The sequence below is a fragment of the Pelophylax lessonae genome, assembly GCF_965119305.1.
Source record: "Pelophylax lessonae genome assembly, chromosome: 13".
Taxonomy (NCBI): Eukaryota; Metazoa; Chordata; class Amphibia; order Anura; family Ranidae; genus Pelophylax; species Pelophylax lessonae.
This window is the reverse complement of record NC_138780.1, coordinates 103,929,490-103,947,310: the sequence shown is the minus strand read 5'-3', so window position 1 is coordinate 103,947,310 and position 17,821 is coordinate 103,929,490. Positions and strand designations below refer to the sequence as shown.

The 17,821-nt window shown below is 42.5% G+C and overlaps 1 protein-coding gene across 1 annotated transcript in view; it reads right to left on the bottom strand.

The window, feature by feature from the left end:
• STXBP6 (syntaxin binding protein 6) overlaps positions 1-17,821 on the bottom strand; it is a 77,600-nt gene that overhangs the window by 32,705 nt on the left and 27,074 nt on the right. Inside the window, exon 2 of the mRNA XM_082275336.1 lies at positions 5,120-5,250. Coding sequence (XP_082131462.1) covers positions 5,120-5,250 — 131 coding nt within the window. The remainder of the gene's footprint in view (positions 1-5,119; positions 5,251-17,821) is intronic.

Below are 17,821 nucleotides of genomic sequence, written 5' to 3'. Positions count from 1 at the left end.
AAACTATGTATTTCCATACCCTAAGAGCCAAAGGTGAGGTGTACAGATAGCCACAGAAGTGAATGTCTGTACATCCCTATACCCATGCAAACGACATTGCACAGAAGCATCAGTATTTACACAAGTACAGGGGTATACAGTCACTTACTTCTAGACTGCTGTATGCCACACCTGTGAATCCCTGGGCACAGGAAGACACTGTGTTTTTCATGCCAGGCATACTTTATGTATGCAAACATCAATGTGCATGAGGGCTTATATGGATTGAAGGTAAAGTAGTAAAACACATCTGTGCAGACTGCATGCATCTGCTTTATCACTGCACATATAAATCTCTGAGTAGAGGTTTAGCCCATTCACCAGTATAAAAGGTGGTCATACACTATCAGAGACCAGGCACAGCAGTTCCTGAATATCAAGATACATGACCGGTTTACATTATTAGTTGACTTATCACACCCAATGGATGTAACGTATGATAAAACACACATTGCAGTTACTCAATAAATGTGATGTAATTATTTTGTCAAATGCTAAACTCTTGCATATTTAGTGACTTATTTGTCTTTTCTTCCCTTTCTACTCTACAACTCTGCCGTTTTCCCTATACTCTGGCACTGCAAATGGAGAATAGCAGACATTTCTCCTGTGCCAATGCTTTTCTTTAGGCTTTTGCATGGTGCTTACATCCAAAAGAAACGTGCAGGAAGCCCAGCTTAATAATGACATGATCATGTACTTGCCAAACTGAAAAGGACTGCCAGAGGTCTTGTCTCTAAATAAAGTCTTCCTAACACATGCCTTTACAGAACGTTTGCTCTCCAGCACTAAATGTGTTTATTTATATTGCAAGTGAAACCATTTCAGATTAAAAGAACAAATGTGTGGGCACCCATGGAAGCATACCATCTTAAAAATCACTGTAGCGGAATGTCATTCTAATTTATTTTGAAGGAATTTGTAGGACTGGTTTGAAACTGGAATGTGGAGAAAAGAGCGATATAGTAAACTATGAAACCACTTATTATCCAAGTCTTGAAACCCTTAATGCTCTTAGCATATACAGATCACAAAAATAGAAAAGGTAGTTATTAATAAAATAATTCTCCTCTCACTGAAGCAAGCAGGAAAGAAGAGTCAAAGGCCTCTTTCAAACCCTGTTCCCTACATCAGAAACTCTCTCCAGTCGAATCTATTAAACAGAATGTCAACTTTTCTCAAGTTTTGGGATAGGATGCCACCCACTATTGGTCTTTAATCTTGAGTTTACCTTAGATCGAAAGGATGAGCTACTTTTGGCTAATATGGCGTTCTCAGCCCTAATGATAAACCAGGACTGCTCAAATGCTAAACCAAGTCCTAAAAAGGAGTGTTCATGCAGATTATTTCAACAAGGCACTAAATGAAAAAAACAATGATCACTATACAACTATCTGATGGTTTTTTAATGTTGTTGAATAATACACAATAAACTTAGAGGCCTGCCAAACACAGAATGAAAAGAGGAAAAGTCCATTCAAAATGGAAAACATTGCAGTTGAGATCCCCGTGGTTCCTACAACTCCTAATCCCAGAGCTGGGAGATCTGTATTGTAATATTACACACCACACTGTCACTTGTTTGAAACAACTGAACAGGAAACAGATTTGAAACAATTTAACAACAATGTTGAGAAGCACTAATCACATCTCAGCACAGCAGCTGAAGCTGCTAAACATTAGTTTATACAAGTCAAATGAGGCGTTTACGTTATCTGCCAACTCTATAGAGAAATGGAATTAGCGCACTAGGAAAGCCTGTGGCAGTGCTAATCAGCTGTTTTTTCTTAAGCAAGCACCATAATAAGAAGCAAACCATGAACAAGCTGTCAAAATGATACACAAATCTTTTTCGTAAGGAACCAGAGCATAACCAGACCATCAGGTGGCTGAATCTTTATCAGATTTGGTAACTGACATGTGGACATTTGGCTCAACAGGCACTTAAAAGACAGTAATAGAGCAGAAAAGAATTGCTCAAAGAACAGGACAGGAGTATAGATGAGTACACTAAAGTTTACCCACAACAGTGTCTGATATTCAAGCAGGTATAAGCAAAGAACACATGAAGACAGACTGAGGTTATTCGGTAATTAGCTTTGGTTGGGGTGAATGTGGTACCTGTTGGTATGGTTGATGTGCGTAATGTGTGTGTGGGGGGTTTGGGATTTTAGGTGTGGTTCAGGTGCTCTGAATGGATGGTGTGGTGGGTTTGTTTGATGATGGGATATGTGTTTGAACATGTGGTGGCTATTAGTGTTTCTGATGAGACATGTTTGGGTGGGTTGTCTGCATCAGTGTAGGTCTAGTTGATGCGCGTTTGGTTATGGGATGTGTGGGGGCCTATCTAGGCATGATAAATGATTCAGTAACTATGCTATGATAAGCACGGTCTTCAGGTATGGCTCCACCCTGAGTTTTTTAATTCATTTTTATTTCAGTTGCCCGGATATAATTTTGGCCTATTTGAACCTGCTAGATATGGTGCGGTGTCTTTCAGACCCGATCCTGGTATACTACCAGGTGTCAGTTGGTCGTCATATGGCCAGGGTTACGTCTGGAGACATAAACAATACAACAATTTGTGCAAAGTTTTGATGAGCACGGGTTTACCCTTTTTGTTAGATATTTATGGGAAGTGCAAATATTAGGGTCAGCTCCGTTTTTTTTTTCCGTTCAGTCACTTTTTTTTTTTAAATGGACAGGGATGTCACTTTTGTAGGGTCCGTTCCGTATGTCCGTTTTTCATCCATCCGTTTGCGGAAAAAAGTGACTGAACGGAAAAAAAAAAAAAAAAAAAAAACGGAGCTGACCGTGTGAAAGGACCCTAATATTTGCACTTGCCATAAATATCTAACAAAAAGGGTAAACGTTCCGTAAGTCCATTTTTCATCCATCCGTTTGCGGATAAAAAATGGACATAATGTATGTCTATGGGTTAGTGGATGTCAGCAGATGGTCATCCGCTAACGTCCGCTAGCCCATAGATATTCATTATGTCCGTTTTTCATCCGCAAACGGATGGATGAAAAACGGACATAAGGAACGCCCGTGTGAAAGGACCCTTATGATGTAGAATATGTTGCTTTCTATTTTTGAACTTTAAAATAATGTTGATCCATAACCAAGTTCTCTGAAGAAGCAGAGAGAGTGTTCTGCGAAATGTGTTGGACCTTTCTGTACCTACGGATCTCACTGTCAATGTACTACAGTTTGAGCTGTGCTGCCTTCTAGCTGCATATGTTTTTATGTCTCTTTGCAGACTATTTTTACTATGTTTATATAAAGTTTCTTTTTAAAAAAAAAAAAAAAAAAAAACATTTATGTACATGCTCATCTTGATGACGCCACTTCCTTTAAAGTCATGCCCTGAGCAACAGCAAACCCCTAAGGCACCTCCAGGGTCCATCAAACTAACCTCTATCAAGAACAGACACTGTGGATTATGATACTTAAACTTGCCAAAAATGTTTTTCTTTATTTTTTCCTTTGTACATTTATAAACTTCTTACTTAACAGCAATGCTATATAAATTGAACTCCATATTTCCTCTCAACCCTTTCTCATGTAGAACCTGTACTCATTTTTTTTTATTGCCGGAGAAACCTTTGCATACATTTGTGGAATCCAATAAAAAATACACCAGCATATGAGATAGAAGAGGTGAACTGGGCCCATTCTGCAAACCATGTGTTCTCATTACTTTTAAAAAGAAAGTAGAGTGAAGTTTGTATGTTCCATTCATTCAAACGTCTCACCTCTGGAAGGAATCACCATATTGATAGATGATCATGGGATATTTGCTAAGGTGATGGCTGGCTTTTTAGAATTCAGAATAGATGTCTGACGTACTGGAATCTGCGCTTTCCCGTTCATACAGGCAAAGCCAGAGAAGTTCTAGTTGCCACCTCATTCCTTTGCTACTCATCAGCACTATTGGATAAATCATAGCGGGGTTCATTTATTAAAAGTGTGGAGAATGTTCATTATGCAAAGCAAACTTTCACTCTTTATGTGAATGAGTTGAAGCAAAGTGATGCTTTGCAAAAAATATACAATGATTTTTTTGAGGAAACTTAAAGCGGAGTTCCACCCATTTTTAATAGGTTGGATTACATAGATGTATGTAATCCCCTTTAAAACGACTTTTACCAATGGAAACTTTTTTTTTTGCTAGTAAATACCTTAATTTCTGCTTTATTCCTCCTCTCCTCACTTCTGGGTCCGATCGGCGATGACGTCATTCGGCGATTCGCAGTGTGTGCTGGGATGTATTCCATTCCAGAAATCTCGCAGTATTAGCCAGGAGCTGAGCTGTACTGAGCCGTTCTCTGCCCCGCCTCCTCTCAGTGAGTTGTACTGTATGCATTGTATTCAGGCCGTTCTCTGCCCCGCCTCCTCTCAGTGAGTTGTACTGTATGCATTGTATTCAGGCCGTTCTCTGCCCCGCCTCCGCCCCGCCTCCTCTCAGTGAGCGAGGACTGAAAGCATTATATCCTCACTGAGCTCACCGAGAGGAGGCAGGGCGAAGGCGGGGCAGAGCACGTCCTGAATACAATGCATACAGTACAACTCACTGAGAAGAGGCGAGGCGGGGCGGAGGCGGGGCAGGTCACGGCCTGAATACACACAGTACAGCTCAGCTCCTTGGTAATACTGCGAGATTTCTGGAATGGAATACATCCCAGCACACACTGCGAATCGCCGATCGGACCCGGAAGTGAGGAGAGGAGGAATAAAGCAGAAATTAAGGTATTTACTAGCAAAAAAAAAGTTTCCATTGGTAAAAGTCGTTTTAAAGGGGATTACATAGATCTAAAGTTACGAAAATGGGTGGAACTCCACTTAAAAAAAAAAAAAAACAGGACTGTTGCTCGCACATGATTGGATGACGGAAGTCAGCACAACTTCATCTCATTCACCAAACTACGTGAAAATTAATTTTGCAAAGTCAACACGCTCCACTCTTTTAGCAAATCTACCCCAGCAAATACAGAAAAGACTAGCTATTGATTATTGTTCCCTATATTAAACAAAAAATCTTTGAGTCAAATAAAGATTTTTTCCCCCCGTTACTTACTCGATTAGGGTCTATACCATTTACTTGTCTAAGCTGGTCTAGAGTCCATTGAGATCTTCTCACAAAGCAGGATGAGCCTTCAAACTGTTTAACCTTGGTGATGTAGACTTGTGATGGCCTCTTGTTTGTCACTATAAACAAAAACACAAATGGAGTAGACTGTCAATGCCTACTAGCAAATATTATATAGTAGATATACCTCAATAAACTGATGTTCATTATTTATAAAAACCTGCCTATAACCAAGTTTATTGCCCCTGTTAAAAGTGTGTTGCCTAAAAACCAAAGCAAAGAAAAGTTGTACTATTGCCCACTAAGCTAATCTGATTCAAACTGCCATCTTTTTAGGGCAGACTAGGAAAACAAAACCTTGCGGGTTGTATTTTACAGATTTAATAGGAATTTACACAATCACATTGCAATATCTGCAAATAAAACTTAATTTTAAATTGGAATTAAGTCAAAAAAATTCACTTTAAATTGGAAATCAAAAACTTTTTTGAAATGCATACCTGGTTTGAAAAGTAAAACCACTATAATGTTTATGAACAAGTTAAAGAAATTCAGAAATGATCTTTTAGCTTTTCCACAAAATACATTTCTGGGGAGAAGTGGTGGATTTTGCTTTCTCTTTGACCTCCTTTCCTGCACTTTTAGAACACCGTTTCTCAACCTTTTTTCAGTTAAGGCACCTTTTAAAACTTTTAAAGTTTTGGCCAATCTCGAGGCACCCTCCAAAATTATAGACAGTCTTGAGGCATCTCATTCTAAAATGTAATGCAGCAACATCAATACACGTAGGATACCCAACGTTGGAGGTAATTTATTCTTCCAAGCAAATACACTTTTTCAAACTGGTACTGACTAGTAATCCAATGTTTCTCTTCTCCCTCAGTTTTCAGACCCCAAAAAAAAATTTAAGGAGACCCCAAATCTCACGGAGAGGCAAGGGAGGGTCAAACAAGGATGATATGCAGGCAACTGAAATCCTCCTCATCAACTGATGTCATTGGTCGTTAGGAGGTTGGCAGCTAGAAGGTTGTGATGATGTACAATTAAAACCTGTGGCTTGTATACAATTTTGGGGCAATTTTTAGGCATTTTGCCAAGGCACCCCTGAAGACACATCAAGGCACCCTGGTTGAAAAAGGTTTTTCAAGACATGATTAGTTGAGCCTTTGGCTTCTACCAGGGTGAGCCAAGCTTTGCTAGCATTACCACTCTAGTACGCTCACTAAGCCATCGTTCTTCAACGGAAAAAGGAGCCGCCAACACAGCTTTTTTACCAAGGCTTGAAAGTGCAAAATAAGGCTCACTTCTGCATCAGCTTCTAACCTCAGCTTGTTCAATTAGGCTTTGGCAAATAAAACATGGAAGCCGATTGGTTTCTATGCAGAAGGGAGTCTGATCTTTCCAGCTTTAGCAAATAAACCACACTGTCTTTTTGTAAATCACTAATCGATGATGCACTGCCTCTTTATAAGGCAACATAAAAGGAAGAGGGATGCAAAAGCAGCGTTTCATAAAGTTTGGGCAATCTAGTTGTGTGCCCAGCTTACCAATCCTTAAAATGGAAGTATAGCCTAATACCTTAAATTCTCCCCTGCAACCAATGTGAGCGGAGTTCAGCCTTATGTGTCAAAATAAAAAAATTCCAGTTTTTCTACCTTTATTTTGCAGTTTTAAGTGCTGTCACATGACTTCAATTTCTTTTCCTGCTGAATCCAAGAGCAGCAAATGGGTGTGGTTACTGAAAGCTAGTGACATCACTTCCAGGGAAGGGGCCCTGTTTCTGTGTAGCCAGTGGGTGTAAACAGGATGGGAGGAGCTGATCATAGGTTCCCCGCCCAGTGTTCTCTCATCAGTAAGGATGCATTGTACATCCTAAATCATGAGAAAATGAAGAAATAATTTACACATGATACAGGACCTGGGGGCGGGGTGCACATATACAGGCTTTGAATGAAGACTACCATAGGAGAAGGAAGCGGGACGGGGGGGGGGGGGGAGACTCTCAGTGTAGCTGGAAGTGCTCTGGGGTCTCAGCTCACAGTCTACAATGATCATAGTACAGGCAACCACACCAAGTCTCCGCAGCTTGCTTTGGGGGCACTCGAGCCAAGCTGCAGCTCTCCTGATTGGCTCACTGACTTTGATTTGAGCCAATCAGGAGGGAGCGTCCCAGGACAGCCAAGGGACTCGTGGACATCGCTGGACAGAGAGGAGGCACAGGTAAGTATTAGGGTGCTGGGGAGGCTGCTGCACACAAGGATTTTTATCTGAATGCATTCAGATAAAAAAAAAACCTTCCTGACTTTACAACTTCTTTAAACATACAATGCAATATATATCACTTCAGAAGTTCTATTCTGTCGTAAGAGACATGCAAAATAAAAAACACACAGGCGACCAATCGTCTGATATTTTCATTGTGTGTTCGAGGCTTTACGCTCGGTTCACACTGGGGCGGCATGACTCCTTACTACTTTGGAGGCGACTTGTGCATTCCCATGCACCACGACTTCGGAGCGACTTGCATGGACTTCACATAATGGAAGTCTATGCAAGTCGCTCCGAGGTTGCCCTGAAATAGTACAGGACCCTTTTTCTAAGTCGGAGCGACTTGTGTCGCTCCTATTAGAACGGGTCCTGTAGCAGTCAATGGACCGCGAGGGAGCGCGACTTGTCAGGCTGACAAGTCGCGCTAGTGTGAATCGAGCCTTAGAATGGAGTCTCTAGAACGTTGTAAAACCAAACAAATGGGGAGACTAGCCAAACTTAAATGACACCTTCATTACACATTACGGTTGTATTAATTCATCCACTTGTTTTTATATCACTATTGAAAATCGCAACAAAAAGGCAAAATGTTCATAAAGACATCTTATGAAGAGGGCAAAATACAGGATTTTATATTAAATACATTTATATGCTGTAATTATTTTTCTATTGTAAATGTAAGAGTATCCATACTGGCTCTGAAGTGTAATCTGATCAGCCAAAGATTTTATGTTTAATCTCTTTTATTAGGTATTTGCAGACATACAGGTTTCCAATACAAACAAAGTTGTATCTGAACAAATGTATCCAGAATGGTACATCCAACTCGTAATTGGCCACAAGCCATAGAGAACAGAATATAAACCCAGAGGCATAATTAGAACCTTTAGGGCCCGGTGCAAGAAACCATGAAGGGCCCCCTGGCCGGGGCCCTTCACTTCAAGCCTGGGGCTCTTCCCATTGATCCTGGGGCCCTTTACTCTCGTTGTGGGGCCCTTTGTTACAGTCCTGCAGCGGGACCCTTTCACAAGTTCTGCAGTGGGCCCCCTTCCTGCCATCTTGGGGCCTCCCCACGGTGGTGGAATGCCAGGGCCAGGTCGCAAGTGTGACTTTTGCGATCCTGAAAGTTCACCCAATGGTGTTAGTAGTTTTTATTTTGTGGTATTTTAATTGTATTATTTAACATTTTATTTTATTTTTTTACAATGCCACTGACTAGGACTCTGTCCATTCAGAAAAGGAAGAAGCTGGTAAATTACATATTTACTAACCCCTTCCTGATTCTCTATTGTGACACATCCCCTGCAGCAGCCGGCAGGAGAGGGAAGGGAGCAGGGGGGGAGGGGGCAGCACAGTGGGGGGGGGGGGACCAGGGGACTAGCACACAGGGGCCCAGAGACAGCAGAACACAAGTGAACTGGATAGGAGGAGTGGTGGGGGGCAGCCTACAGAGGAACCAATCTCCTCCATTTTCCTCCTGCAGCTAGAGGAGGAAAAAGGAGGACAGTGATTTCTCTACATGCTTCCCCCGCCGCCCCTCCTATCCAGGTGTACAGGGGAGCTACATAGGCCCCCTGGAGCATGGCGCCCGGTTGCAATTGCAACCCTGTATAAACCATAAAAAGGCTTTCATTTGTAAACAGTGGTTACACAAAACCAATATCAAAAATAATGAACAAGCGTACAGGTTATCGGGGATCACTGGACTAAAAGAAAAAAAAAAAAAAAAAAAGAAGAAACAGCAAGTGTATGAGAAAAAAACAAAACTGGGGCATGCCCCAAGAAGAGTACCAAAAAGTGATATTTTAGCTGACAGCCAAAGATTTTAAACTATACTGGGGTCTTTAGATACAGAATTTCAAATCCAATCAAACTGCACTGATGGATTATGATGGAAAAGTTCTCATTTGCATCTCATTGAAAAGTTGAGTCTGTATATCTTCCATGTGTAATTGTAATGTTTTAAATAATATTAAAGCAATTGTGAATGGTATATTGCTTTTATTTTGGCCACTACATGTTGTGAAACCACATAAAAAAAAAAAAAAAACACAACTAAAGGACAAGATACATGTGTGGCTATATGACACGGAATGAGCATAATTATGATAATCAAAGGGCTACAATTAAGCTGAGAAAGGATTGCAGTGGCCAATATAACATTTCTTCAATTATAGAAGGGTTGATAATTTTATATTTCCTATAGGCGCAGCCATGCTTCTAGAAGTGTCCAGATGGAGGTCATTGATGCAGCTTAGTCTAACATTTACGTAAAAAAAAATGCTTGAGCGTTTCATATTTCCCTGTTTCTTACTAGGCCATCAGCTGCATTATTGTAAAAAGTAAAATAAATTTATAAACCTTTTCAAACTTCAACTCCGATCTTACCTCATGAGAGAAAAGTGGAAGCCAACATCAACGACTTATCCATTTAAAAATGATGACCGCTCATTCACAAACCAAAAATGGTCACGGAGAGAAGGAATTCTGACCTGAGCCTGACTTTAATTTCATACATCTGCAATTCTGTTCTATGATGGTCCAACGTATCCAAGCCAGGCAGCTAAATACATCCAGAAGGAAGTGAGCAATGGGAGACTCCATACTTTGCTCTCATGATAGGTGTACTACTAATGTCTCTATCTTCTGGCTTCTTTATTCCTATGGATACTTCAGCTGCAATAACGTAATCACAGTACTCAGCCTAAAGCGGAGGAACAACCCTATTGGAAGCATTGAGGGGCAGAAGTCAAATATTAGAGGAGTTTGCAAAACCAATATATTCACTGTGGGTCAGCTAACCTTTTAGATTGAATAACTACTATATAAACTATACCTACAGTTGGGATGACAGATTATATTAAACTCATTTATAAATATCTACCACTCAAAAAACCCTTGAAATGTTTATCTGTTTAATCAACGTGTAAATGTTAAGTTGTTAACCGTTGGATAGATATACTACAGCTGGTACACTCAGAATCTGGAGCAGCCGTGCATGGTAACCAATCAGCTTCTAACCTCAGCTTGTTCAATTATGCCTTTGCAATAAAACCTGGAAGCCGATTGGTTTCTATGCAGAAGTGAGCCTGATTTTGCACTCTCCAGCTTAAAGCGGAGTTCCAGCCATTTACTCACCTGTCCAACGGTCCAGCGATGCGGCCGCCGGAAGCCTCGATCCTCTCCCTCGGCGCCGGCATCACTGCTGTGGGCACCCGGCTGTTACAGTTTGCGGCTTCACAGCCGGGCACCCACTGCGCATGCGCGAGTCGCGCTGCGCGCCGTGATTGGCCGGCAATCTTCTGGGACCTCTGACGTATCCCAGAAGATTGCAGGGAGGGAGGGGGAGAGGAGAACTTCCGCTCAGGGCGCCGCGGCGCTCCGAGCGGAAGTGGGAGCGGGTACCTGTCAAAACTAGGTACCCGCTCCCCCCCCCAAAAAATGACATGCCAAATGTGGCATGTCGGGGGGTCAGGACTCCCTAAAGCGGAAGTTCCACTTTTGGGTGGAACTCCGCTTTAAGTAAACAAACCTCCATGTGTATCAAGTTGTTTATATATATATATATTATATACACACACACACACACATATATATATATATATACATACACACACACACACACACACTATATGGTCAAAAGTATTGGGACACCTGTCTTTACAAGCACATGAACTTTAATGGCATCCTAATCTTAGTCCGTAGGGTTCAGTATTGAGTTGGCCCACCCTTTGCAGCTATAACAGCTTCAACTCTTCTGGGAAGGCTGTCGACAAGGTTTAGGAGTGTGTCTATGGGAATGTTTACACTATGTGCTGCTTATTTCCTTCCATATTTTATGATACCATGTGTGGAGTTCTTATGTGATATAGAGGAATTTACCTGGATACCTGGTCTCTGGAGGAGGTGATGCATTTGGAATCATTGCTTTAGCGCATGTGGCCATTCCATTAAGTTGGAGGCCTGAGTTTCTGGTAAGCTGCCATTTTGCTACTTACATCTCACGGGTGTACCCCTGCCTTTACCTTTGGATTCCAAGTCTTCAGGTCTATCATTACCTCTCTGGGACTTTTTACCACTATTCACTATTAATTGTTGGAACACACTTCATGGACTTTTTTGTTCACTGTGTTATTTATGTCATTTAATGTTTCACTTTGATTTATGGGTTACACCATATCAGATAACGCTGCACTATTTTTTGTTTTATATTGTTGATCTTACTATTGGTCAAGTGTTTTCAGCTGCTTTCATATTTATTCATTTTTACTCACTTGTTTTATTCACTATTAGCGCAGGATTTTTTTGTGTTTTATTATGGGAATGTTTGACCATTCTTGCAGAAGTGCATTTGTGAGGTCAGGCACTGATTTTGGACGAGAAGTTGAGGTCAGGCCTGTCAAGTTACTCCACCCCAAGCTGCCTCATCTATGTCTTTATGGACCTTTTTTTGTGCACCAATCCAAATCATTTGATGGAAGGGGGATTATGGTGTGGGGTTGTTTTTCAGGTGTTGGACTTGGCTCTTTAATTCAAGGGAAGGGAACTCTTAAGGCGCCAGCATACCAAGACATTTTGGACAATTTGATGCTCCCAACTTTGTAGGAACAGTTGGGGTTGCCCCTCCCTGTTCCAACATAACTGTGCACCAGTGCAAAAAGCAAGGTCCAGAAAGACATGAATAAGTGAGTTTGGGGTGGAGGAACATAACTGGTCAGAGTCCAGACCTCAACCCGGTAGAATACCTTTGGAATGAATTAGAGCGCAGACTGCGAGCCAGGCATTCTCGTCCCAACATCAGCGCCTAACCCCACAAATGCACTTATGGAAGAATGGTCAAACATTCCCATAGACACTCTTAAACCTTGTGGACAGCCTTCCCAGAAGATTTGAAGCTGTAAAAGCTGCAAAGAGTGGGCCAACCCAATATTGAACCCTACGGACTAAGACTGGGATACCATTAAAGTTCATGTGCGTGTAAAGGTAGGTGTCCCAAAACTTTTGACAATATAGTGTATATGAACTGCGATGCAAGAAGATTTCCTTCATACAGTTTAGACTACTGGTCCAGTTTGATCTAATCTAATCTGACACTGCCCAAAGATGAATCATGTACAGTGTAAATGTATGATAGCGAGTGCCAGATTTGTAAGCATTTCAACACATCAGCTCAGCATATCTGCCCTGCAAATTCTGCACATATTGGAGCACTCTGGGGAAATTAGGTAAAAGTTATCACCAAGGGAGAAAAAGCCACTTCACAACAGGAACTATGACATTTCCTGAATTGGCTTTATTCCCTCATCACACAAGGACTACACGGATTTCCTTGTCCTTAGGCAAGTCAAACAATTACTGGGCGAGCACAGGCACAAGTAAACAGAAACACACATCTGTTTACTGTACTTGAGGACATCTGGGAAAGCCGATACTGTACAGAAGACGTGGCTATGACACTTGTATGTTTGTATGAGCAGGTGATCTAATACAGGAAAATGCTAAGGACCTACCTGCTGACTTTTCAAATTTCCAGGGACAGGATTCTTAGTTGGTTTTATTTTACCACAATGCTGCCTCAGAAGACCACTAATTCTGTTCTAGCATTTTTGCTTTTTCACTTGTAAAAAAGTTACTTCAGCGATTTAAATGTTGCTTACTAAAGACTGTTGCCAAGGATTAATTGCTACTATACTTTCTACATAGCATATCCAAAGTCTGCAAAAAAGAAAAATACTACTGATTATGGGAACTCAATGATCCTGTCAGGAACATGCAAACCCCCCTCCCCTCAAAAAACAAAAAGGACAGCCCAACATTTTTAAAGCTTGTGACAAATTCTTTGAAAAACTACACTGCAACTTCGCATCACAAAGCAAATTTAATTCATTTTTAATATTCAAGCGCAGGTCCCCCATCCACCACGCTTTATTTTGTGGAGAAATGCCTTTCAAAAACACACCCCTAGCCTATCTGGTGGCAGCCATCTTGAGTAAGGGCAGACGATTAATGTAGCATTTCCTGGAATCTAGCTGCCCTTAGCTTAGGCATGACAGCTGGAGGATGTGCTTAGCCGAGAAAGTACCTCCTCCCCCGAAGACTCCTGGGATATAAGACATCATTTGCCTAGGCCTGGAAACCAGGATGTAACTGAAGAATAAAAAAAAAAAAAAAAAAATCATACTTACCTAGGTGGATGCCGCATCGGTCCGATCTGTCCCTCCCCCCCCCCCGCCTCTAACACTGAGAGCCAAGCTATCTAACACTGCCAATTACTTGGTTCTCAGAGCTACCTGAGCAGAGCGCTGGTGGTGGTCAGTCAGCCTCTCTCTGTTTTGCCCCACCTGCTCACTGGAGCGCTGGACTGCGGAAGGGGCAGGAGCGGACGACTCAGCCTCTCAGCAGTTCGTTGATAGGCTGAGACGGGTGGCGGTCCAGGCACGTGGGCAGATCCCGATCATTTGGTCACGATCCTTCATGAGCCTGGACCGACTCTGATGTCAGCCGACAGCAGGCTCCAGTCCGCAGTCTGCTGAAAACAGTTCACAGGAGTGAAGTTTGTTCCAACTACACTCCTGTTAACCACAGAAGTACAGCCAAATAAACAAGCTTTGGCTGTACTTCTCCTTTAAAACAAGTAAATCAGGGCTCGAAAAATCCCAGGTGCCAGGTCACCATGGTGACAAGAAATGCTTTCACACATGGTGCGCATTCCCCAGCTATGTACCCTAGGCTCCACTTGCCCATCTGCGTGCCTGGGACTGGCATAGTGGGCACCGCAGGGTAGAGGAGAGCGGACACACATGACGTGTATGTAATTTCCTGGTACTCATTGACAGAGTTCCCTGGTGTAGATCCATCATCAATCACGACAAAAAAAAAAAAAAAAAGAAAATCATTAAAAAAAAGAAAAGCTCTGCCTGCGACTAAGGCTAACCACCATCTGCTTGTTCTTAAATAGCTAAGGGGCGGAGCCACCTGGTGACACCACCCCCATGTGACGTTAACGACCGGTGACTTCACATGGGGGGTGCCGCCAGGTGGCTCCGCCCCTTACCTATTTAAGACCGGTCATAGACCGGAGCAGGCAGATGGCGGTAAGCCTTCTTCATGGACGGGATCTCCAGCTTCCAGATTCTGATAAGTCCCCTACCCACAGATTCAGAGAGTGAAGTTTCACTTTAAGGCCTCCTTTACACAGCCGTTTGGCAGCATACTCCAGAATCCAGATTTCCTTACGAATGGTCATTTACTGCTGTATGTATCTTAGGGGTTGTACAGGATGCCTGGGATGTTCCCATTATTTAAGCTGTGGTCCTTTAAAGGGGGACAAAAAGAAGCTCACTTGGAGTACTCAGGTACTCTCACCCATGTGGGGTGAGGAGTTCCAGAGTGATTTAATAGCGAGGGACAGCTGACTTGCAGTTTTCCCAGGATTACTAGGACCAGGAATTTGGAGGCTTGGAGAGATTTTGGCTGAGAAAGAGCCTACAACCCTGATCATGGGTACTTCGGGTTAACCTGCCTGCAAGAGAGGGCTGAAAATGCCAGGAAACAGTCAACAGGTTCCTGAGATGTTGAGTGGAGCAGGACACAGCTGTGTGAGGGCCGAGGACTGGTTTGTTGCCAAGACACAGCTGCTGAGCTCCGGTCTCACTTTTCTGGACCCTGAGGAAGGTGGGAACCTTAAAGGCTAAGTTCACCTTTTCCAGAAAATCACCTATGCAGGCAAGTAACAGTAAAATTGAGGATGTGAAGATTTAGAAATATGGGGAGTGACAATGGACCACTGTGGATTCTGTACATAAAGGCCCCTTTGGTGTGCAAACATTTCCATATTACTGGAACACTCCTGTTTCAGTATACAGTGGGTACAGAAAGTATTCAGACCCCCTTAAATTTTTCACTCTGTTATATTGCAGCCATTTGCTAAAATCATTTAGGTTCATTCTTCTTCCTCATGAATGTACACATAGCACCCCATACTGACAGAAAAACACAGAATTGTTGACATTGTTGCAGATTTATTAAAAAAAGAAAAACTGAAATATCACATGGTCCTAAGTATTCAGACCCTTTACTCAGTATTTAGTAGAAGCCCCCTTTTGATCTCATACAGCCAGGAGTCTTTTGGGGAAAGATGCAACAAGTCTTTCACACCTGGATTTGGGGATCCTCTGCCATTCCTCCTTGCAGATCCTCTCCAGTTCTGTCAGGTTGGATGGTAAACGTTGGTGGACAGCCATTTTTAGGTCTCTCCAGAGATGCTCAATTGGGTTTAAGTCAGGGCTCTGGCTGGGCCATTCAAGAACAGTCACGGAGTTGTTGTGAAGCCACTCCTTCGTTATTTTAGCTGTGTGCTTAGGGTCATTGTCTTGTTGGAAGGTAAACCTTCGGCCCAGTCTGAGGTCCAGAGCACTCTGGAGAAGGTTTTTGTCCAGGATATCCCTGTACTTGGCCGCATTCATCTTTCCCTCGATTGCAACCAGTCGTCCTGTCCCTGCAGCTGAAAAACACCCCCACAGCATGATGCTGCCACCATCATGCTTCACTGTTGGGACTGTATTAGACAGGTGATGAGCAGTGCCTGGTTTTCTCCACACATACCGCTTAGAATTAAGGCCAAAAAGTTCTATTTTGGTCTCATCAGACCAGAGAATCTTATTTCTCACCATCTTGGAGTCCTTCAGGTGTTTTTTAGCAAACTCCATGCGGGCTTTCATGTGTCTTACACTGCGGAGAGGCTTCCGTCGGGCCACTCTGCCATAAAGCCCCGACTGGTGGAGGGCTGCAGTGATGGTTGACTTTCTACAACTTTCTCCCATCTCCTGACTGCATCTCTGGAGCTCAGCCACAGTGATCTTTGGGTTCTTCTTTACCTCTCTCACCAAGGCTCTTCTCCCCAATAGCTCAGTTTGGCCGGACGGCCAGCTCTAGGAAGGGTTCTGGTCGTCCCAAACATCTTCCATTTGAGGATTATGGAGGCCACTGTTCTCTTAGGAACCTTAAGTGCAGCAGAAATCTTTTTGTAACCTTGGCCAGATCTGTGCCTTGCCACAATTCTGTCTCTGAGCTCTTCAGGCAGTTCCTTTGACCTCATGATTCTCATTTGCTCTGACATGCATTGTGATCTGGAAGGTCTTATATAGACAGGTGTGTGGCTTTCCTAATCAAGTCCAATCAGTATAATCAAACACAGCTGGACTCAAATGAAGGTGTAGAACCATCTCAAGGATGATCAGAAGAAATGGAAAGCACCGGAGTTAAATATATCAGTGTCACAGCAAAGGGTCTGAATACTTAGGACCATGTGATATTTCAGTTTTTCTTTTTTAATAAATCTGCAACAATGTCAACAATTCTGTGTTTTTCTGTCAGTATGGGGTGCTATGTGTACATTCATGAGGAAGAAGAATGAACTTAAATGATTTTAGCAAATGGCTGCAATATAACAGAGTGAAAAATTTAAGGGGGTCTGAATACTTTCCGTACCCACTGTATATAACTATATTACACTATCACTGTGCAGGAGCAAGCATATTCCATGTTAAAGCTAATTTGGCTTTCTACTGCACAGCTCTGTCACTCTCGTGTAGCCATATTGTTCTTCCCTTTATCTTTGTTAAAGCAGAACTAAACCCATCAATTTAAAGTGTAACTAAAGTTTGCAATAATCACTACCCCCCTCCCCCCTTCACCAGAACCAATATGTATTCCTTGGGTTCTTCCAGGTCTGGGGCCTCCAGCTGTCTTTGACTGGCTGGTGGGGAATGATGCAACTCCGGGACATGGGTGCTTGCTTCTTTCTTTTTATTACAGAAGCGATATACTATACGAAGATTCTCATACTGTCTGGACAGTGCCAATTGGTCCAGACACTCTGTAGTAATACACACCAAACTGAGCATGTGCAGCCCGACTCCAAAGGCTCGGTCTTATCCGGACATGTTTTAGAGTCAGTGGAAGAAGAGGAGGATCTGTGCATACAGGATCAAACAGCCTTTTTACACAATGCAGAGGATTAACCCCTTAGGTTCCACTGTGAGTATAACAAGCATGCTTTACTGTATACAGACTGATTTTACTGTTGTGGGTTTAGTAACACTTTAATTTTTTTCTAAAGGAGTCTTGAGCTCCTCTTTAAATGCCTGCTAGCTCTAGGGGATAAAGAATAAGGTGAAATACTTACCTTACTCCTCTGTGCCATCTGCAATATTCCACAATCCACTTCACACCCTTTTACAGCCAGAGGCTGAAGATTACATAAAACCCCTAAAAGCCCCGTAAAGCCAGATACTTTAGAGCAGTGATGGTGAACCTTGGCACCCCAGATGTTTTGGAACTACATTTCCCATGATGCTCAACTACAATGCATGGACATAATGGGAAATGTAGTTCCAAAACATCTGGGGTGCCAAGGTTCAT